Source organism: Ambystoma mexicanum, chromosome 3p, assembly GCF_040938575.1.
Source record: "Ambystoma mexicanum isolate Mex_15411 chromosome 3p, UKY_AmexF1_1, whole genome shotgun sequence".
In the NCBI taxonomy this organism is placed as follows: domain Eukaryota; kingdom Metazoa; phylum Chordata; class Amphibia; order Caudata; family Ambystomatidae; genus Ambystoma; species Ambystoma mexicanum.
In genome coordinates, this window is record NC_090925.1 from 880,472,930 (window position 1) to 880,497,150 (window position 24,221).

The 24,221-nt window shown below is 44.6% G+C and overlaps 1 protein-coding gene across 1 annotated transcript in view; it reads right to left on the reverse strand.

The window, feature by feature from the left end:
* Positions 1-24,221, reverse strand: part of LOC138581060 (trichohyalin-like) — a 337,402-nt gene that overhangs the window by 65,746 nt on the left and 247,435 nt on the right. Inside the window, exon 6 of the mRNA XM_069652102.1 lies at positions 6,952-7,412. Coding sequence (XP_069508203.1) covers positions 6,952-7,412 — 461 coding nt within the window. The remainder of the gene's footprint in view (positions 1-6,951; positions 7,413-24,221) is intronic.

Here is a 24,221-nt window from a genome sequence, read left to right on the forward strand (position 1 = left end):
GCTATATTCCATGACTACAGAAGGATAAGTATTGATATACTTTGGTAGCATACTTCCAAGTAAGGGACCACCCTGTCTCACTGTGAACTAAAACAAAGGGCCTCATCATGAGTTTGGCGGTAACCCTTAAATGCGGCGGTAATGCTATTACCGCCGCATTTAAGGGTCCGCCAAATCACAGGCTTGGCGGATTTTCCCCCAGCTGTAAGCTGGGGGCCAATCCGCAGCAATTTTGCCGATTTTCTCCGCTATTACCGTAATAGCGCCGAATATTACCCATTGGGCCCAATGGGAAATGGGAAATTCCTGAATGGGCCCAATGGGGACTTACTGTTCCGCCAAACCTGTGATCCGGTGCTAATAGCGCCGAGGGGGTTGGCGGTAGGGTTAATAGCCCCGGCGATAATACCGCCAGGGTTAGCGCCCAACTCGTGATGAGGCCCAAAGTCTATCATGACATGACATGGAACACACTTTTAATAATCTTCCTGATATAAAGGTGCCATGCCTTTTTTAACATGAACACTCCATTCCCTTACCTTCTGTTAACAACAACATTCCCCTTTATACACAGTCATTCATGACTATCCCATTCTTGGTCATGGCTTGGCAGTCACAGAATTATCATTCTGATGTCTGACCTGTGACAGAAAGTGTACAGACATCCAAGCAAATACGCCACTGTCTTCACCTTCTATTTCAGCGACGCTCTTGTCAGAAACACACAACTGTACATAAACTCACTCACACACGCGCAGCGTGTAGCAGAGTGAGTTGCAGAGTGTTCTCCTGTGGATTCTTTCAGTGGATTTACCTGAACCTACTTTCCTCCTGAAAGTCTGTCTTCGCCTTCTATTCCAGCAAAGCTCCTGCCAGTAGCACACAACTCTACATAAACTCAGCCGCACGCGAGGAGCTTGTAGCGGAGTGAGTTGCAGAATGTTCTGCTGTGGATTCTTTCTGTGGATTTACCTGAACCTACCATCCTCCTGAAAATCTGTCTTCACCTTCTATTTCAGCAACGCTCTTGCCAGAAGCACACAACTCTACATAAACTCAGCCGCACACGCGAGCGTGTAGCGGAGTGAGTTGCAGAGTGATTCTGCTGTGTTCAGCGAGGTGAGGCAGTGATTAATATCCATCCTGGTGCCTACGTACTGTAAGTGATTGGGCCTCATTACGACTCAGGCGGTAAGGGTTTTACGGCGGCGTAAACAGCGCCGACCCTTACCGCCTGAGTACGAGGTCCCTTAGCACCATGGCGGATTTAACACCTGCTTTTAGCAGGTGTTGAAATCCATGGCGCTAAGGGACCATGGAGTTAATTACGCCACCGTAATTTACGGTGGCGTAATTAACGCCTTCCCCACTCCCATTATGCCCTATGGGGCAAAATGGGAATGGGGAAGGGAAAATGGGAAAATGGGGATTTACCGCCCCGCCAAGGTTGGAATGGGGCGGTAAATCCGCCTACCACCATGGCGTAAACGTAGTTTACGCCATGGTGGTAAAGTCACGGCCCAGGCGGTAACTTACCACCTGGGTCGTAATGAGGCCCATTGGGATTTAACTGGGAAGAATTCCTGCCAACTCTCAGCTAGGTTGCGGTGATACAACGCCTGTATCACCACAACCTAGCTGAGAGTGCACACTAGGTAGGGATAGTTCATATTTCGCTCTATCCTCTGCTGTCTTCCCTCACAGCCTTGTTTCTTTTTCAAGCTAGAAATAGCTCTATTCTAGTCCATACCACAGTTCCTGGCCTCGCCAGCTGGAGTTATCTCTGGATCAAGATTGGCTGCTACCAACTCATATCACAGATGTGTTTGCCTGTTTATTGTGTGAATGTATATTGACTAAGGGCAATACCCTGTTAACTTGAGGCAATTTGCCCTCTCGTTTGGTTACAACACCCGATTCGTAAACAAGCGAGAAGGGCTGCTAAGAAACGGCAACAACGCACCGAAAAAGCACAAAGCATGCCTCTGATGGAAGACGAGCAAAGTCAATCTGTACATTCCCTCTACTCGGTGGCATCCTCTTCAAAACTATCTAAAAATAAAAAAAGACACCTGTGAAAATATGCAAATCGAAGAAAGAAACGCCAATAATCGAAGACTGGTATGCTAACAAGCTGGCTTCTCCATGAAAATAAGGTGCCGAATAAGAAAATCAGTGGTAACAATGAGGAATCTCAAATACAATCGATTTGTGACTCAGACGACTCATCAATGATATCTGATGATCCTCCACACAAAAAACAAGATATACATAATGCTGAAAAACCTCATGAGTTAATTGCTGAACCACAAGCTCCTTTTACCGAATCTCTGAATATTCGAGTTGTGACAGTGAGCGAGAAACATGAGAACAAAACAAAGAAAGCAATTAACAGATCAATACTGATGGCATTATTTAATAAAATTCCAGCATTACGCATACTCAACTCATGTGACATGGATTTTATCGAGCCATTGAGGCAAGACGTTGGTGAATTTACAAAGGTCCACTGTGTTCTCCCAGCGACAGCCGCTCTTTTACTGTCGCAGGCTGAATCACTTGATTACCTGGAATACGAATTGGACAAGCCCATTCCCTCGTCTAACATACATACTCAATGTCAACATTGCAAGCTAAACAAGTCAAATGTAAAATCTACAGTTGATACTGATATAGCTAAAGAGAATCAGGTTGGGAGGATGTGGTTGCAGAAATTAGTGAATCAAATGCAGCAACCTCAAAATACTCGTGGCCATATGCATTTTATTAGCCCAGGTTGTTCCCTTGATGCCATCATTTCCCATTCAATATTTCTGCTACAAGAGACATGGTTGTTAAAAGACTTTCGCATTGACTCCCACCTTATATTCCAACGAAATGCAAAAAGAGGCCTCAATGGTAGACCTTATGGTGGCCTTATAGTTACCCACGAATTCTATGCTAGTGATGTTACACTGTTATTACCTAATGATAACGTACTAGCTGTACAGGCTTCTGCTAAAAAGCATGACCTCTGACTTTAAAATGTTAATAATTAACATCTATGATCCCCCCCAGTGGCGAATATACGGATACCATATTTGATGCTATTGATGCACTTATGACAAATTATCTGGCGTTAAATGATAATAATATGGTTATATTGGGTGGTGATTTCAATGCACAATGTGGGTCGATGCAGAAGTCTGAATGGTTTGAAAATATTGCTAAAGTCATTATTAAAACTGAATGTAATGCTTGTGGCAGAAAATGGAGATCCTATTTAGCCGAGTAGGAATGTTGATCACTTAATGGTCGAACAAATAGTGCTAGACCTGGTAAATGCACTTGGGTTTGTGGGAAAAAAATCAGCAACTCTCGATTATCTCTGGGTTAACACTTGTATGCTTAATTGTATTCTAGATTTTGAAGTTTTAGATCAAGTGGCCAGTCATCACTCACTTATTCGGGCAAAATTTCACCTCGATACTTTAGAGTGCAGTATGCGTGGCCCCATGAACATTAATGTTAACAACAGAGGCAGCCGATTAAAATGGAATGTTGGAAAATACAAAAAAAAATGGGTCGACGTGTTTGAGTGCTGTTAAGGGAATTACATACTGCAATGGTTAAAATGAATTGTGATGAAATTGAAAATGCCATTAGAATAATTGCCACTGATGTAGCCTCTTCTTCTAGTCCACCGATTGTAGCCACAGGTAAACGCCTAAATCTTTCATATGATAGTGAATTACAAGCTATGAAGCGACAATATAGGAGGGACCTTAGTAAATTCAAAACTATGAAGCTCCCCCTATTATCTTACCATAGTCGCAAGAAGAATATGACTAATAACTATCATTATTGGTGTAAACACAGGTTTACTAAAATGAATTTGAAATTGCAAACAATGTTTAGTGTATTACAGAAGAACGAAGTATTGAACATATAGAAACTGCTTAATAGAGCTAGGACACACCCAAAGCAAATGGTACTGTAAGTGAAGAAAAGTGGGCTGCTTATATATAACTAGGAACATGTATATAGATAAGTGTTCTCCCCTTACCAAATCTAACAAATCATTGTGGCCACTTGAATACTCCATAGCAAGCATTCTTGAGATAATTGGGAATCTGAAAAACTCCTATGCCCCTGGTCCTAACGGCCTAGCCTCTATGGTGGTGAAACAAGATCCTAACCTATGGGCTGAAATATTTTATGCATTGTTTAGAAAAGTCTGCCATGATCAAAGTATTCATATATCCTGGAAAACAGCTATTATAATTCCAGTATTTAAAGCTGGAATTAGTGACATCCCTGAAAATGATCAGATGTTGTCCATCCTTGACACAACCAGTAAAGTCTTTACGGCAATCATTTTAAATCATTTATTAAGTTGGGCCAATGCTAATTCCATTTTGCATCCATTTCAATCTGGCTTTAGGGCAGGCACCAGTACTACCTACAACATCCGCCTCCTTGATGCAATTATATCTAGAGTCAAGATTGCAGTTAATCAATCCGTCTATATAACTTTTATAGACTTTAAATCTGCATTCAATAATGTCAGTCGCTCTAAATTGTGGGAATTACTGGAAAAGATGCAGTGCCCTATATGGTTAATTACGATCTTGAAGGAACGTCATACTGATAATACTGTGCAAGTTCGACTCAACAACCAGAGATGCCTCTCCACGTCAACAGAGGTGTTAAACAGGGATGCCTATTGGCTGCTTTCCTGTTAAATCTGTATTTATCGCGATTGATAGGCTGACTGGTAGCAAAAGCAAACTGCCCAGCTAAATTTGACACTGAAAGGGTCTCTGCTCTTTTGTATGCAGATGATCTTGCATTAGTTGTCCACACGTTTAGTGGTACGAAATCTATTTTAGAAGAGCTGGGATGTTTTGCTAATGAATATTCACTTACCATTAATCTAAAGAAAACTCAAATTATGCTATATTCTTCTAAGAGAATTAATAGACTTAAAATGATTGTGTCATGGGGCAACATTGAATAAGATATTTAGGGATATTGTTCAGCAGTGAAGGAGGCTTTGATCTGTTAACTGAAAACAAAATCGGACACACTAAACAAATTACTTTGCTCACAAATAATTTCGTAACCCATTATGCAGGCTATTCATTGAAAGGAATCCTAATGCTCTATAGACAATGGCTAACTCTGGTTGTTACGTATGGGATTGAAGCCATTAACGTGGAAAACTTATCTTGGCTCGTAAAAGTAGAGGGATAATTTTGGCGCAAACATTTTTGGTTTGCCTCTGTCTTGTCCGATCCAATATATCAGGATTGAGCTGGGTCTTTTGAAAGCTATGTGCCAACTTGAGAGTGATCTATTGCACTTTATTGGGTCTAAAGTGATAAACCTGAAGAAGTATGACCGCACAAATATATATGACAATACCTGTTGTGCATTATTCACTGAATTGGAATGGAATACTGAGTGTAATTGCTGTGGCCATTATAAGTCTGTGAAATTGGCATTCAAACATAAATTGGGGAAAAATGATTGGGTAGCTAATTTTATGCATATGAATGAATTGCATAAATATAAGTACATAGAAGGAACAGTATAGTGTTATTTACGCTCCCAATTGTATTTGATGCGCTCTCTTGTTCCCTCAATACACAAGTTCCGGCTATTCATGAGAATGAATCAACTCCCAGTAAGAGCTATTCGTGGTACACAATGGAAATTGTCAAAGGTCCAGCGTTACTGTTGTATGTGCAAGAATATCAATGCCTTAGAAACAGTGAGACATGTAATGACTGGCTGCCAAAGACTGCAAAATGTGTACTACTTGAATTATGGCAGATATGTGCATGATTGGTCTTTTATTCTATCTGACCATTTTTGGCAAAATTGTATGAATACCTATTTGGAATCCTTTCTTATAGCATTATATCAGGTATGGTCTAAGGTAGCGTTCATTTTAGACTCATAGTAAGTGCTCATTTTATAACCAGTAAGGTAGGTTATTGATCTATATTGGAGCTCATGTGGTTGTTAAGATTCAAATGTTAGCTGTGTACTTGTTTGAAATAATGAATCAATTATATGTAGTGGAACTATGTACTTTATTTTCGACTATGTATTAAGTATGTATGACATTCTTAAATTATGTGAACTAAAAACAACTAATAAATAAATACACCACCAAACTTCCAGGATTGCCCAAACACACTCTTGAGCCCCTCATACATCCAAATTATACGGTGTACACATTTACATTTCTCACAATCTGCCCTGGAAACACAATCTAGTTGTCCCAACCCTTTAGGATATATCCACCTCCCCCATTTTGCAGAACCATGGTCTACCTAACAGGATTGAGATACACCCATGCTATCACAAAACATGTGTGTAGCATCTATTTCCTGCTTTTCCTTCCTCTTATCTTACCTTCACTAATTTTCTTTTCTCCAGGCGGGGTACAGCAGGCCACTCTACGGACAAAACTAGGTGCTCTGAAGCTACTACAGTGGTGATTTGGTGCAGTACAAAAGCCTATTAACGTAACATTACCACCTACCTGGTAACTGAGCAATGGAGTGCTGTACCACAGTGGGTACACATACCTGAGGAAGGGTGTGCTGGTTGGATCTCAGCTAGTATGGATAGAGTGTCATCACTGGTTTGGGAGGCGGAGGAGGAAAGGAGAAGGTGGATAGGCAGTATTCAGACAAGTGGCCTAAAGATATGATTTTTTTTCAAGGCAAATTTAACGATTAGCCTGAAATTGTATGAGATGTTACCTTCGTAACAACTTTGAGAGGTTGGCACGTATGTGTACCTGCTCTCTGCGAGTGTGGGAAAACCTTATACTGCCACTGCCATTGTGCTAGCTACACTGTTAGTGCTGCTGGGTTGTACCAGTTTGCTCATTCTGTATGTGAGGAAAGCCTGCATTGCCGCTACACCCCTACCCCGCATCGGCTTTTATATTACCCAACGTGTCCAGGGAGCTTCTTCTTGGGTGCAATCGCTTCTGCTGTCTTCACTACTGGGTCCTCTGTGTCCACATTTACTGCAGCTGAAGGTCCAGGTGGCAGTTGTGGTCTCAGAGGCTGCACAATGCCGGGCATCATTATAGGCACCATGCCTGGTAGAAGCCTTGGCTTGGGCCCAATCGTTGGTGGCGGTGGATGGAGCACATCTCCAGCCTCTGTCCGCTGGTGCGGCTTTGTGGGCACCTCAGGGTTGGGCCACAATGTCTTTTTATCCTCTTGCGGTTCATGAGGAACCTGAAGAGCAGCCCTGGGAGGTGGCGATGGCTCTGCAGGTTCCATCGGAGCCTCATGTATGGACTGGGGCCGCAGAGCTGGAGCCTGCCGACGCCGGACAGATACTTTCCTGCGCAGGTGAATTCTGCTCTTCTGAGCACTGACATCGAGGGTTTGTACCTCATCCTGTGGGACATAAACAGAAAAATCAGGAAGTGCCAGTTAGGCTGAACATGACTTTCCAACTCTGCAATATTATACAAGTACTCAAACCAGTTATCCTTTGACTGCCCTTATGGCACATATTTAAGTCCAAAGTAAATGGTCTCCATGTGTGTTTCGATACACTTCATTATTCAGGTTGGTGTATAATTTCCACCAAAGGAATGGCTAAGTTAAGGGTCCAAGCCAAAGCAACTCAATGAACCCCCTTCTCCTGAAAGAGAAAGGCCAGAAAAATTAGACTGGCAAAGTCAGTAGCGCAATGGCTTGCCAATCCTTAAACTGAAAACTGCCCTTTTTTTTTAGGGTGTAAGAAAAAGGGTTGAACATGGGACCAGTACAGTACGTACATCTTTGTACAGTCCAGCAACGGCAGAAATGGTATTTGTTCAAGTTAAGATGGAAGCCAGTGTTAGAGTCCCTGAGCTCACTCACTTTACAGATTCGAGTTGCCTCTACTCATTCAAAAGCAAGACAGTCAAACTACCCCTGAACCGTTAGAAGATCTGATTGCATCTTCCAATCACAGGTTTCAATACTGGCAGGCATTAGCATTTGATCCTTCTCAGGTGGATTTAAATTAAAAAGCGCCATGATGCCTCTGCGACCATGCGCTTTATAAGCTTAATTAACACAACATAACCATTAAAACTGCTAATAATAGCGCAATGTATTACAGAGTGTATAAATGATATAATATGATATTTTATTTGTATCACGCTCATACACAGGTGTTTCAGAGCACGATGACGCAAGGGAGGGGAACAAGGGAGGACTAAACAACAATCTTACTAGGCCCAGTAACACTGAGAATGTGTAAGAGCAGGGGAGAGGGAAGGGGGAAAGTACAAGAGAGGGGGGGAGAAATGGAAAGTGCTTAGCACGGAATACAACAACACAAAAGGTAGTGCGGCCACAGGGTGGCAAGTGCAGGTTTTGAGCGCAGACAAGGGGTGTCTGGTAAGTGCAGGTAGGGGGACTGTAGGGTAACAGATACAGACCCAAGTGCAAGGGTTGCCAGGGGCAGTGGGGGTGAGTGGCTGGGTGGGCATGGACCTGGGCCCGAAATCAGAGGGTAAACCAGGTGCACTGTGCCGTAGCAGACAGATCAGAAGGGGAGAGGGAGAGCTAAGGCAGAAGCAAAGAGAAAAGTCTTGAAGTGCTTCCGGAACCGGAGATGTTTATCCTCAAGTTTCATAGTAGCGGGGAGGATGTTCCAGAGGGAGGCCCCTGCCGAGGAAAGAGATCTACCACCAACTCGTTGTTTGGAGAAGCGACTGACCCTGAGGGAGTTGGAGGTGTACGAGCGATGAGCTCGAGTAGGAAGGTATTTATGGAGGGAAAGTTGAAGGTATTTTGGACAGAGGCCCCAGAAAGCCCTGTTCTGGATGAGTTGCAGAAGGCGAAGAGTAGAAGCAGGCTGGAGAGAACCAGAGCTCTAGAATGAGTATGCTTCTGGGGGAAGGAGAGGAAAGGAAGAATACCTCTGAGGAGGTGCAGTTGGTAGTTTGACTTCTTAGAGACGTCAGGGATGTGAGGAGAGAAGGAGAGTGTAGAGTCGAAGATAACCATCAGGTTCTTAGCTTCACAGGTGGGCGCAGGAAGAAGGCCAAGGGAGGCCTTACAGAGAGTGACAGGGAAGGAGGGTGCAGGTGTGCCGATGAGGAGAATCTCCGTCTTACTGGCATTAAGGCAGAGATCATTGGAGGCACACCACTGCTGGATAGCAGAAAGGCAGTCAGAGATGAGAGAAGGAAAAGAGGTGGCAGAGGGAAGCCTGAAAACGAGCTGAGTGTCATCTGCATTGCACTGAAAGTTGGAGCAGAGAGCGGCAATGTGGTGGGCAAGGAGTGCCAGGTATTGGTTGAAAAGCCAGGGAGAGAGCTTCGAACCCTGAAGGAACACCACAGGTAGAAAGTGAGATAGAGGAAAGGAAGGACCCAAGTTGGACCTGGGAAGGTCGATCAGAGAGGAAAGAGGTCAGCCAAGCCAGGGCATGACCAGTGATACCCAGGTTATCACACAGACGGTTGGACAGGGTTGCATGGTTGACGATGTCAAAGGCAGAAGAGAGATCAAGTAGGATGAGGACAGAATGGATGTTGAAATCAAGGTTGGAGAGCAGGTCTTCACAGATGTTCAGGAGAGCAATTTCCGTGCTTCTGGCAGCTCTAAAGCCAGACTGATGGTCATGGAGACAACCAACAGAGTCAGGGTGAAGATTAAGCTGGGAGATAGCCAGCTTTTCCAGGAGTTTGCCCAGGAAAGGATTGATGGAGATCAGGTGATAGTTAGCCGGGAATGACGGGTCGGCTGTGGGTTTCTTCAGAAGAGGGTGCACAAGGGAGTGCTTCAGAGGGGAGGGGAAGGCTCCGTAGGCGAAGGAGTGGTTGCAGAAGTTGGCCAGAGCAGGAGTAAGGGTGCCAATCTGGTTCTTGATGGTTTTAGACGAACATGGAAGAACCTGTTTTGACGAGACTTTCATATATCGGACTTGTCTAGAAACCTCGTCAGGGGAGAACCGAGGAAAGGAAGAGAAAGAGGGAGAGGGCATGGCTGCAGGAGGGTCAGAGTTTGCAGAGACGGAAGGAGGAAGAGTTAGAGATGACAAGAGGGTGGACAGGATGTCATGGGTTTTAGAGATTAAGTGAGAGGCAAGGGCATTGCAAAGGGCCTTGGGAGGCAACAGGAGAGGTAGAGACTGCAGGAGGGTTGGCCAGCTCCTTGCAGATTTTAAAAGGTTTGGCCGAGTTGTTAGATGCCGCAGAGACGTGGGCCTGGATGTGGGCTCTCTTCTTAGTGTGGATAGTTTGCTTTTGGAGCAGGCGGCAGGCCAGTTTGTCAGAAGATGCACAGGAAGCACGCCATTTCCTCTCAGCAACCTTACACTTGCGTTTAAGGTTAGCTAGGTTGCAGTCGTATAAAGAGTTGCACTTGGCTTTGGGCTTTAAGCGGATCCTCATGACAGGGGCAAAGAAATCCAGAGTATCAGAGATAGAAGAGTAGAGGAGTCCAGCATGAAGTGCTACTTAAAAAATGTGCAGCCAGAGTGAAAGACATAGCTTATGAAATACCATTTGGGAAATGGAATTCAGAAGACTAACAGGGACTTGATGGCACATGCATCACTCCCAAGCAGTTCCATGGCTAAGTAGCTAATTCAGTCCTGTTTGTAACACTCTGTATTCTTGTACTTTTGCCATTATAAATGTAGTGTGATGACGCAGATGAATACGTCACTACCACCTTCTGGCCCGGCGTGACACATTCCCGCAAGGGCGACAAACGTTACAAACTGAGACAGCCTTACCACCCCATGAGCCTAGCGGTTTTGTCTACAGCATGAGTTAAACTGAGCTCCATGAAACGATAAGCTTAACAAAAGTAAATGGCCATGCAATCGCCCATAAAGAATTAGTTAGGTTGTGCAACACAAGTAAGGACTAAAAGTTGTTTGTACAATGCACAAATAGTTTGCAGTAAAAATAGTACAAAACAGTATAAAAGAACAGGAGGTTACTGTGTACCAAGAAAGGGACTCACTACACTGATAGGGCAGTTTGATTATAGGTAGATAAGATGCTGAATACACAGGCAGGGACATTATCATATTGCAGACTATAACCGGCTATAGATCGCCAATATGGAGGCAGGAAGACAGAAGTGCAGCCATATTCCTAAACTCAAAGGCCGCAGCAGGTCTCAGAATTAGCAAGGCCTCAGAACCCAAGATGCTGAATTTACAAAAACACATGTATTCTAAAACTCGTTCAGAGCCCAGACAGTAGCTCACGGCCAGTGCCAAGGTCAGGGACAAGGAAGGGAGTAATAGATTAATAGGAACGCAGGCACAAGATAACGGTTCCCAGGACAAGAGGCGGTAGACTCCCAAGTTAATACATTTTATAAGAGCACAAACCAACTATTGATGTCCAGGGGCACGAGATCAGTAAGCCAAAAGACTTTTTGGAAACTAACTGACTAGCACCCCAAGAGACTACAAAGAACACAACAGGCACGCTAGTATTAGCTAAACCCTTTATAAATAGAAGGAAATCCACTCTCAAACACTGTACCCTAACACGTGATCCAGACAGGAGGAACACTGGCTAATCATTACAAGCCAGACACAGATAAGACACCTGCAAAATTCCCTCAGTACACACACACAGACACCAGGCGGCACACAAGGCCAAGTACAAAGGAAAGGGAAGGCCTCATCACCTCAGGATAATCAGGAGTATTCTTTAATTGGAAATATGGCAGACTACGGAATTCTCTTCCCCACTTATGTCCTGCTCATATTTTGACGTCTCGTCAAAGTGTCCAACGTTGGTAAGCTAGGCACCAACCAATGGAAAGTCCCCTTGTCACACCACCTACGATGGGTAATGCCAACCAATTAGCTAGCCCTACAGTGATGTATTAGAACTATTATGTATAGTAGGATGGGTCAAGAGCAGCCATCAGATGGCCATAGACCAATAAAGTAACTAACCCTTATACATCCTATATGTGGTTCAAGCCATTAACCAACCCAACATCCACATAGTTTTTGTAGAATGATAATGTAATGTGACGTCATTGCTGAAGTCGTTTCGGAAAAAAACTTGCTTGTAGTCATTGAAAATGTTGAGAACTATGAAAACTAAATACTTGTATACTATCCCAGCTAGGAATCATTGTTTGAATAAAGCTGGGTTTTGACATGTACCTGAGTTCTACATCATTGAGTATTATTCTGACTAATTGTGTGATCTTGGTCGCACATTTACATGTGGTAGCAGAGGATGGTTCTCTAGGTGTTTCCAGACTTTTGAGGGTTTCTTGCCACGTCCCATTGGGCAGCAAGGGTGGTCTATGGAGAGCAGAGATAATGTGCACTTGAGAAGAGAGGTTGGCAGGTACCCACTTTGACGGAAAGCCCTGCCCGGTCCCTGCTGGTCACCACGCTGGGCATAGAGGGGAGCCGGCAATTAGAGGGTACTCGATGCCAAAGACCCTCAAAGGATCCATACATGTGAGCATGAAATGTGCACACCAAAACTGGGAAGTTGGGGTTTTTGTGTGTTATTGATTTATGATAAATAGAGATGATAAAAAAGGGAATACCTTTGAGGAGGCTTGACGGAGACCATTTGGTAAGCCTCTTTTAGGGGCAGAGATAAAGAGACGCATCCCCAAAATATATGGGAAGACAGCTGTATTTTGATTTGTGTTAATGTTTGCTGGTGCCAGCCTTGTGTTGTGGGGTAATGAAGAATAGTAGAGGTGTACTTTTGTATTGGTAGAAGTGAATTGGTGATGTGGACCAGGAAGTCCAGAGTGTGAGCAACGTTATGGTGCTGCTCGAGAGAAGGATTCTGTGTTAAAGGGGACTTGGCCTCAGAGAGAGATTGTGGCGTGGTAATATTGGGGAGGGGTTCGAAAAGCAGTGAAAAAAAGGTGAGCGAGGGTTGAAGCAGTGTTCATAGATCATCAGCAAGTTGTATTCTATATTGTTATCATGGTGGATACTCCCATTGTTCATTTGTGTAAGTCACTTCCCCGATATAAAACGAAGATAATGAAGTACCAGGTCAATTAGGTTATAGAAACAGCTGGCTCTGGGAATTGACTAGCACTCAGGAGGGGATTAATAAAAGCTTGCAGTTGTTTTACCAGTCCCCGTTTACTAGCGAGGGCACCTATTCAGATAGAGAGGCAGACAAATTAGTGGACTTGGTACAATTACCTGCCCTGGATGGGGATCTAAGGGAAGGGTTAGAGGTAACAATTGAGGAGGAGGACATTGGTTGTGCACTGCAGGCAATGAAGAAAGGCAGAGCCCCCGGGAGCAATGGCTTCCTGGTGGAGTTCTATTTTAAGTACGCAGATCTCTCTATCCCACAATTTAAGAGAGTGTACAATGAGGCCTTTCGTGCCGGGATTCTCCCGGACTCAATGACGGAAGCGATAATAACACTGTTGCTGAAAGGGGGGAAGGATCCCATGGATTGAGTGTCCTATCGACTGAACTCATTACTAAACATCCATGTGAATATCCTGGGGAAGGTGCTGGCTATCTGAGGTGGCTCCAATCCTAGTACATACAGAACAATGTGGATTTATAGGGGGTCAAAACAACTCCATGAGTCTAAGCAGCATGCACCATGTCATGAACCAGGTTAAAGACTCTGGGGAGGGGGAGGGGGTGGCATTGGCGTCTTTTGACGCAAGGAGAGCTTTTGACTCGCTAGAATGGGAGTGGCTATTTAGAGCGCTCAAGGCCCTTGGATTTGGGGAGAACATCTGGCGATGGCTGCCGCTGCTGTACAATAAGCCAGTAGTAAGGGTAAAAAACGAATAACTGTATCTCGTCGCAGTAGGCACTAAGTAGAGGGACGAGGCAGGGATGCCCTGTCTCTTCAATTATATTCTCCATGGCACTGGAGCCTCTCGTAGGATTTCTCAGGAAGGAGATCTGAGAGGCAGGGATAATGTGGGGGGGAGTAAGGCATATGGTCTCTTTATGTGCCAACTACTTGCTGCTTTATGTGGGAAATCTGCAGGAAAATATGCCAATGCTATTAGAGATTCTGTGCAATCTTTGCCTGCTATCGGGGTTCCATGTAAACAAAGAAAAACTTCAGTAATTTCCGTTGGGGGTATGCGTGCACCCAACGTTACCCTCCCGGATTGGGGATACGATGGGAGGGGGAATCATTCAAGTACTTGGGAATCACAGTAGTCCATGATATTGAGGAGTCATTTGTGCATAATACCGGGAGGGTGTTGTCGGGGAAGGTGATTCGATCAAATTTTGGATGAAATTGCCAATATCATTGATGGGAAGGATGGCACTCTGCAAAATGGTTGTACTCCCAAGGCTTCTTTATTATTTTACTAACATCCCATATGGTATCAAGAAGATATTCTTTAAAATGTTGGACGAGATGGTGGGGGAGCTATTATGTGATACAGGGAGGAGGAGACTGTTGCTGAAAGCTTTGAGAAGTCCACGGGAGGCCGCAATCCTCCAGATTACGAGCGCTATTCCACGGCGGCAAAGCTGCAGGCAGTACTGGGGTGGACAGACCCAAGGGGGATCTGCGAGATTGGCTACTGGGGGCTCTTCCACCTCACTGACAGGGGATAGAGCTACTGTGGGGTCAGGTGGGTGTGAAGGGAGCCACCAGCATATTTCGGGTGGTGAGAATAAGCTCTTGAGGAAGCAACAAGTTTATAGTACATAGTGCGGACCTACCGTGGGAGGTGGACTCAGGACTTTGTTTGAAGTTGAGGAGGGTGGGGATTCCGAGCCTCGGAGACAGGGAATGTAAAACATTGGGGGACCTGTTTGAAGGCGGGGAGCTGCTGCCATTTGAGGAATGAATGACTCGTCATGGAGTACCAAATGGGTATTTCCGAACATATGGTAAAGTGACTAAACGACTGGCAGCCTTGTGGAAGGAGATTCCTGGGGAGCCGCAGATGAGCCTGCTGATGCAGGTGCTCCATACGCATGCAGGGGGGGGGGGGGCAGTCGAATTTACCAGCCACTGAAGAGTTAAAGGTGCACAGTAAATGGGAGGGGACATGGGAGGTTTGATTTTGGAGGAAGAATGGATAAAAATCTGGAGACAGGTTCGGAAAGTCTTGCGGAATGCTAGGTTCAAACTTATACAATTTTATATCTTACATAGAATGTATGTAACCCCTGTCAATTTGCACACCATTGGGACTGCCCCCGGTGTGTGATGGGGCCAGCAGGGATGTGGCACTTGCTCTGGGGAGGTCCGGTCGTGACATGCTATTGGCAAGCTTTGATTGCAAAGATTAATGAATTACTTGGCTCTAGTCTGGAATGCTGTCCAAGGGTGTGTTTTGGGGGGTCTGCTCCCAGGCGTGGGGGGAAGTGACGGAAACTATGAAATTACATAGCCCAGTTTATTTTGGTACTAGCAAAAAGGCGAGTGTCCATAGCCTGGAAGAGACCCCAGGGTCCGTCTCTGGTGCACTGGAAGGAGGATGTTACCAGATGGGAGATGACGGAGTTGGATATATTAAGGAAAACTAGAGATCCAGAGGAGGAAGAAGGGGTAACAGTGGAATAGGGGCAACTCTTGGATGAGCTAAGGTTTCCAGTGGATTTAAAACCCCTGTGAGAGGGAGGAACGAATTGACAGAATATTAATGGAAAGGGACGAGGGAAAGAAATAACAGGCAGGGGAGATTTCTGGTGTGTACCGCATTGTATCCTGTTGTCCTTTTTTCAAATCTGTGCTGTTATGTAATGGTTCAGTATACTATGATGTATTTCCATATGTATATTGAAACTCGAATAAACAGTTGTTTTTAAAAAAAATGGCTGGCAAGATGTTTATGCCATGGCCTCAAGACGGCACTCATTCAAAGACAACACATGTGCACTTATTTACATTCCACACAAAAGGGAAAACAATTACAGAGCAGATTGAGTATACACAAGCTATGGAAAATGTTTGAGGAAGAGGAGAAGGAGCAAAATAAAAAAGAAAGGCTGCTTAGCCTGCATGAAGGAGCGGGCACAGAGCCCACAGCTCCTCCCCCTCCTCTTCCCCAAAACCCATCCTCGACTGTACAGGGATTATATTCATTAAAGGTAGCTGCAGGGTATTCCAACCCTGCATATGCACCCCCAGCATAAAGTGATGAAGACAGTACGACACGAGAGAAAATGAGCAAGCAAACGGCATTGTTATTGCATGAAGAAGTTGCCGCGTGGCGCAGGGTGCAAGTGAAGTTAACAGAAATGGATGAGGAGCGTCGGAGAGCAAAAGGCATGCAGGGCGAAAGAGATGAACAATTGTATCAGAGGGTATTCTCACTTCCACTTCCTTGGCACCTTCTGCACAGGTGGCCAGGGAAGGGCCATAGCTCTTGGATCTGTTGGGGTAGTTGATAAGGATCCTACGGGTAAGGAGAAGTTTGAATTGCACGCGCCATATTGGTGGCTGGGGTGACAGCGATGTTGACATGATGTTGCAATTTAGCATGAATCAAGTGTAGCTAATGGGAATGAGATATATGTTATTTTTTGTGTTGTTGTGTTTTAGTGGACACATTTTTTAACTGCTTGTGCAGAGCAAGATAAATGCCAAAATTGATGATGCAATATAAACGCAATATGGGTGTGTCATGCCACATAGCGCCTAACAATAAGGCAATGCAAAGCTCAACATGTGCATGCGCGGTAGGAGATTTGCAATGGGAAAATCAGTGTGAGAAGATGCGGTAGTCGTGAACATACATTTATAGATACACATAATGGGGGTCTCAAGGAAAATAGGTTTTGGGCAGTATGAATATACAGATTTGTTTTGCCGCAGAGTTCTCTGATAAGTTAGGAATTGTGCTGGCTGAACCTGGGTTGGGCAATTAAACTCTGTGTGACTGAGAAAGTTTGTTTTACAAGGTTGGGGAAAAACAGCAGCAGTTGCAATGAATATGATGGTCAGTTTCAGGCATAACTCTTAATGGCCTGGTGCATTGTGAAGGGGAGATGCAATCTCTGTAAGTATATGGGAGTCTGTTATTGAATCACACTGGGATTCCAGCCACCTGGTGGGGCTGGATTTTAAGGCCAGACAATTAAACATGATGCGGGTTGCTTGCAGGGAAAGGAGCACCTATAGATCATGGATTTTTTATTGAGTTGTCAAGGTGTGGATTGGGACCATGTGGGCTGAAATGGTAAGTCACATAATTTAGAATGAAATGTGGACGTTTGGGCGATAAAACCATCAAAAATAGATCAAAAGGAAATTATTTTGTTCCCCTCCTATTCACATCAATGGAATTTCCATAGAATAGCCGTGTGCGTCCCAAGTAGGGGTAAAGGTTTCGAACCAGATGGAACCTGTGATCATTTAAATTGTTTGTAAGTTGTGCAAACTGTGTAACTAGAAGATGGCGCTATGACCAAATATGGAAAGGCCCCAGAGAGGGGTGTAGTGTAAATATGAAACATGCAATTATAAGTTAAAGAGCATGGTGCTTAGATGAATGTATCCAATAAGAAGTGTGGGAACTGAAGGGAATATGGTTACATTGTATAGGTTTAACCACTCATGTGTGGGGGGGTTGACTTTGTAACAACACCTCTGGGAGTGTTTTAACTGTTGCAAATTGTATAAAATGAGTGTTCTTTGTGTGGTGCAGGGAGACAGGTTAGTTTGACTCTTTGATGTCATCTAACACCTCGCTGCCATTTGTACAATAAACTTGCTTTATGGACAAAGCGTGCACTTACTCTTTAAGGGTGGGCCTGCTTTGTGTTACAGTAATTAAAGACTCACTCCTACATTTGGCATCCCTTGGTGGGCCTCAGGCTCTCCAAGACGTTGAGGGTCTCTGGTACGCCCCCAGCTCAGCTGACAGAGCTTCTCTACGGGGACCAGTCTTCATGCTCGACAAGGAGGAGGTCTACAGGTACCATATTGGTTAGAGGACTGTCTGTCCACCGGAGGTGTAGTACCTTGGGCCGGCTGCGCATGCCAGATTAAAGGAGCCCCACATCAGAATGCTGAAGGGTTCACTTTCATGTGAGTGCATCTTTGCCAGGTAGAGCTTCTCTACGGGGACCAGTCTTCATGCTCGACAAGGAGGAGGTCTACAGGTACCATATTGGTTAGAGGACTGTCTGTCCACCGCAGGTGTAGTACCTTGGGCCGGCTGCGCATGCCAGATTAAAGGAGCCCCACATCGGAATGCTGCAGGGTTCACTTTCATGTGAGTGCATCTTTGCCAGGTAGAGCTTCTCTACGGGGACCAGTCTTCATGCTCGACAAGGAGGAGGTCTACAGGTACCATATTGGTTAGAGGACTGTCTGTCCACCAGAGGTGTAGTACCTTGGGCCGGCTGCGCATGCCAGATTAAAGGAGCCCCACATCGGAATGCTGCAGGGTTCACTTTCATGTGAGTGCATCTTTGCCAGGTAAAGCAAGAGAGTAACAGGGGAGAAGAAACACTTTTTTTTGTGTTATTGGCTAGGGCAAGATAGGTGTGTGTAAGGTTAGATGTGGTCAAGTAGGTTGGAAGAGTGAGTGTTTTTGGAGGAATGAATTAATTGTTCTATGTCATATGTTTTTAACTAGTTTGTTATTTTAGAGGTGTGGTCTCCCTCACCTGCACGTCCATTGTAAGGATAGTCTTGATACCCTTCAGTTTGCTTGTCTGGTTGGCAGGAGCTCTCGCCTTAGGGTGAGGTGGCATCTTATGCTAAGTCCACTTGCAGATACCTTTCTGGAGTGTACCCTTGGTAACCCCTAAATTTGTATTGATTGTGCAGACAGAGCCCGCACCTCGCTTCTTCTTCGTTAGTCAAAGTAGGTAGGGTATCTTCCTGTAGTCAGGAAAAGACAGCACTGTAGTCAAGAGTGTCATACCAGTAAAGAAGAGAGAGATACAGCGTTGTAGTGGAAAACAATGTGCTCCTTTTATGCTCAAGTAAAGGGGATTTTTGGCCGGGGTGTGTTTTGAAAATTTGCTGTCTTTAATGTATGCCTGAAAAGTATATAATTACAGAGACGGTTGTGGTCAAGGCGAGTAAGGAGAGTGGGTCCAGGGAAATGCTTTTTTTAATGTATTTTTTTAGAAAAGCGAAAAGTAAATGGGATCTTTTGTGGCCAGTGGTTTTTTGTGCTGAGGGTTTGGTTCTTGGGGTGTATATCATGATTTTTTAAGAATAATGTTTGAGTTACATTGGTTTTAAGTATGGAGACTCCATTGAATCATTTATGTCAGGTGCTCCCGGATACAAGATAAAGATTTTAAAATACCATTGAGAATGGTTGAGGGAAACGAAAGGCAAAATGCTTAATTCCTGGCCTAACAGATGGTCTTATGATATGGGTATGTTGCAGAACATGCATACTTTCCCAGTAACACCTGTCAGCTCCAATCTTCGAAAGAGGGGATCATGAGGGGAGCAGGAAGATAACACCTTCTTTACTAAAAGTTATTGATGGGTCTTGAAAGGAAGGTAGACTGAGAAAAGTCTATTTAACGTTTAGACCATCACAGAAATTGGAGCTGAAGGAACAAGAGCATGAGAGAACTGTAAGAGCAAGGAGCGATGAAGAGTTCAGAAGGGAGGAGGTGCCCCCTGTCACTAGAATAGAAGATAGATTGCGGATGGTAGTAGAGAGGAAGGTACAACGAAAACGGGATGAAACAGTAAGGTTAGCTAAGAATGAAGTAATGTGGTTACAACAGAGCAGAGTGAAAAACAGGAAGAAGGTAATAGGCAAGTGAAAGAGGTCGAAGAAAGGAGATGGAGGCATGGTCAGATCTTCGTTAGGTTAGATAAATCTGTTATAAAGGGAGTAAATGTGGTTTTGAAGGAAGGATGTGCCATCACAGGTACGGAATCAGAACAAGGAGAAAGAGAGGCAGCATGCTACGGCAGTGCTGAATACACTTCCTCCCCCATAGAAAGATTAGGGGATGTGGTAATAGTGTCAGGACCACTGGGTTTCCCCTTAAAAGGTCTTCCAAAGTTTCCTGGTTAAGCCGCATTAACTCCTGGGCCAAGGGTAGCTAGGACCTTGGGGCTATTCTGCTTTAGACACGTAATTATCTTCCAACATGGCCGCCCTGTTGAATTCCTTGCATTTGGTTGTGCAGTCTAGTTGCTGTCACTCTCTGGGTATTTAAGCCCCTCCCCTTTTTCGTTCCATGCTTCGCGTCGTATTTGTTGTTCAGTGACGCTTACCGCGGTCCGGAATTCCTGTCAAGATTTCCTCAGAAATCCCCTTTCATAGTTTCGTAGTATCTAGTTTTCCAGTCCTGTGTCCCCTTCTTGAAGTCCCCTTTTACGCATTCCTTCGTTTCATAGCCTTTCATATTTCCCAGTACGAGTCAATTTGAATTTCACTTCAAGAAGAAACAGGGTTGATGTTTTCCTGATATCACGGACACCGCAAGTATATCTTATCATACTCGGGTGTCGCGATGAAGTGAGCTGTTGCGCTTGGAATGCTAATAAATTCTCTTTACCGGTGCCGGGGGTGTGAGTACTCATACTTGAATGTGTGTAGAATTTTGGTGATACATTTGTAGCTCTCGCTCCTCATTAGGCGCGTATGTTTTAGTAAAGTGTTGTTGTCACACACTAGTAACCTCACTCCATATTATACACACATGTTTTTGTGAAGAGTTTTCTGTGATACATTAGTAACGCTTGCTCCTCATTAGGCGCGCATGTTTCAGTGAAGGGTTGTTGTCACACATTAGTAACCTCGCTCCATATTATACGCACATGTTTTTGTGAAGAGTTTTCTGTGATACATTAGTAATGCTTGCTCCTCATTAGGCGTGCATGTTTCAGTGAAGAGTTGTTGTCACACATTAGTAACGCTCGCTCCATATTATGCGCACATGTTTTTGTGAAGAGTTTTCTGTGATACATTAGTGACGCTTGCTCCTCATTAGGCGCATATGTTTCTGTGAGGAGTTTTAGTGACACCTTGGTGGCGCTCGCTCTTTAGGCGCTCATATTTTTTCTGTGACTTTAGGTTGGTGTTCCTTGAACTAATACATATCTATGCACCAGTAGTTCGAGTGAACTTAGAATTTTCATTCCTTACATTTTTTTATGAGGAACTTGGAGTTTCTTTAGGAATTCCCTGGTATTCAGAATCAGCACCCCTTCTGTCTATCCTCTTAGTACCTTCAGTGTTAGAAGGGTGATTTCTAAGCCCAAATCAGTCTCCTGTCTACAGAACAAGCGCCCCTGCACAGATGCAGGATGGAGAGCTCACCACATTCCAATCTAAGGTAATAGTGAGTGAAATCATTTAGGAGGGGATAAAGAGGAATTTACAGTTATTTCCAGGCTAGCTATAGGAAGATTATTCTTATTAGTTTTCCTGTGTTTCTTCTTAGATTCCTAGTTCAACAAGGGGAGTAGTGACTGAAAGAGAAAAGTGGAGTACAACGCACCCTGAGAAGAGTGTCGTAGTTATTGGGAGTGCGGTCCCCGCAGAGTCAAAGGTAAGCGTTACAAATAGGGACATGGGAGGAAGAGAATGAATGGGAAACAGATGACTAGCGTGGAGGACAAGAGGTAGTAGTTGTGCCTCCCGCTCCAGCAGTAATCAGGGAAAGCACACCATGGGGACTTGGATGCACCGTGGGGCTCCATGGCTGTAGGGAGAGGCTGAGGACAGATGGGGAAAACCCCAGTAAAAGGTAGGGGCAACTCAATTCCCACTTCTTCTGAAGGGTGATGGAAAGACGTATTATGTCACATGGTCACACATGGACCGAAATATTGAAGACACTTCCTTCGCTCACTGCAGGGTCGGGGAAGTAGATTTATGCTTTGGAAAAACAAACCGCCGGTATCATGTTAGCGATTGGGGACATGAAAAGCCTTTTTACGGCCTTGATGGGGGAACGGACAGATGATCTCTAGAAAACAGTGGAATATCCGGGGGTTCGATTGAACACGAACACCCATGATGGAGCAGCCTTTAATAATTATAGGGCACAAGTTGGGGGGCACTGAGAATGATGTACCCCGATATGCCCCGATATAAACTCCATCTTGGCGTGAACAATGAACCTAGATGAGGATCCTACTGCCCATATTCAATTAATTCAAGAAATGTGGAGGGCAGAGACAGGAGAAGCATGGGACAAGAATGTGGCTATCTTATACCACATGTTAAAAAATGGACTCCCCAAAGAAGTCAAGCACGATCAGGATAAAGTGGTAGGAATGAAGGCCAAGAGTTGGCAGGAGATTCAAGCCCACATAGTGCATTTTTGTAAAAGGAGAAGGAAAGCATAGAACAAGCACAAAAGGCTGAGGCCAAGTTGGTTCAGAAAAAGCTGTCAAAGATCTGTTTAGAAGGAGCAATGAGAACTAGCTCCACAGAGGGACAGCAGAGACTATCAGGACAGCAGGGACAAATGGAAACCAAAATGGGAAAAGGATGGATGAACAGGTACGCACCTGGACTGAGACCAATGAGAGGGTTTTCTCAGGGTAGGGGGGATTTTCATGGGTGTTGGGTCATTTGGCGGGATGGGGCCCAGGTCGATCGGAGGACGTTATGAGGGTATGGAGTGCAGTGTTGGGCATGTGGGCGAATGGAACACATCGCACAGGACTGTCAAAGCCAGCAGCAATATTTCAATGCAGGTCCCCCACAAATGAATCCCGCAACTTTGCCATACACCCCAAGCTCAGTGCCATCGCAGCAAGTCCAGGTTGATCAGAACCCAGGAGCTAAAATGGCACAGACCTATGCACCCACATCGACTGTATCAGAACAGGTACAGACTTGGAAGAAAAAACATCTACCCCAAGGGACAGTCACCCACTATACCGGAGCAAGTGTGTTTGGTGGAAATCCTTTTTTGCCTCCTGGTGCTCATATGTACCAGGAATAGGAAAGTCCACAGGGATCTCTGATGTGTCTAGTTCTATCAGTTATTACTGATCCGAAAGAGGAACCTCGGATAGGAGTAAAGGTAGGTAAGCAGATTTTCTTTATATGATTGATACAGGGACTATGAAATCATGCATCAAAGAAGGTGAGTTTCCTCTTTCAGGCAAAACGATGGACACACAGGGATTTTCTGGGACTGTCCTGCCAGTTCCTTACACTGAGGATCTGCGTATCAAGGTAGGTAAGCAAATAATTATATCTGCTGACTTGTTATACTGTAACAATACACCAGCCAATCTTTTGGGAAAGGACCTCCTGAGCAAGTTTAATATGTCGATTACTTTTTCGAAAGACAGCAAAATATGCTCGACTCCAGGATTGCACCCGGTGAGAGAAGCAGGGCTTTCCTCTGTGTATTACAGTGATAGTGCATTCAGCATTGTTTCTGTATGGGGTGATGATAGTATTGAGTTGGGTCCTGGGAATAAAAGATTGAACATGGTGTATATCTCTTGAATTTTTGTTTCAGCCTGCTGAGTCACAGGAGATAGTGCCAGGGACTATTGTTACCATTCCATTAGAAGCAGTGGTTGTCAAGATCCTTCTTGACAACTACTGCTTCTAACGGAATGGTAGATTGGTTCTTTCAGGCGCAGATGAGGAAGGAGGCGAATGGCGCACAGTGTTGTGTAGCAATCCAATCTCATTGTTAAGAGACGATTCCAATGAGCAATTGTTTGAGGATGTGGAAGACACAGGAGATGGTATGACATATGATATATGGCATTTATAACGTGCCTATACACAAGTGTTTCAAGGCGCGAAAAGGCAAGGGAGGGGAAACAAAGGGAAGACAGAGACAGCGACCCTACCAGGTCAGGTGACATTGAGATTGCACAAGTGCAGCAGAGGGGGAAAGGTGAAAAGTGCACGGGGAAATGGAGGGGGCAGTGCAGTACATAGGATAACAGTAAATAAATAAAGACAATAAATAGGAGTGCAGCCAGCTGGTAGCAAGTGCAAGGGTAAGTGCGGACATCAGGTGTCAAGTGCTAGTAGGGGCTGTAGGGATACAGAAACAGTCCCCGGGTGCAAGGGTTGCCACAGGGGCAAGTCTTTGTAAAAGGTTATTGCGGTCTGTGCTCTTCTGGAAAATTGTGGTACGATACTCCTGGTCTGTGATCCTTATTTCAACATCCAAGAAGTGTATGACTTTGTTAGAGTGTTCATGTGTGAACTGAATTCTGGGATCTATACTGTTCAGGTAATTGAAAAAGGCTAGGAGTTCAGGTTCAGTGCTTGTCCAGATGCCAAAAATGTTGTCTATATATCTGATCCATATCGCCAGAT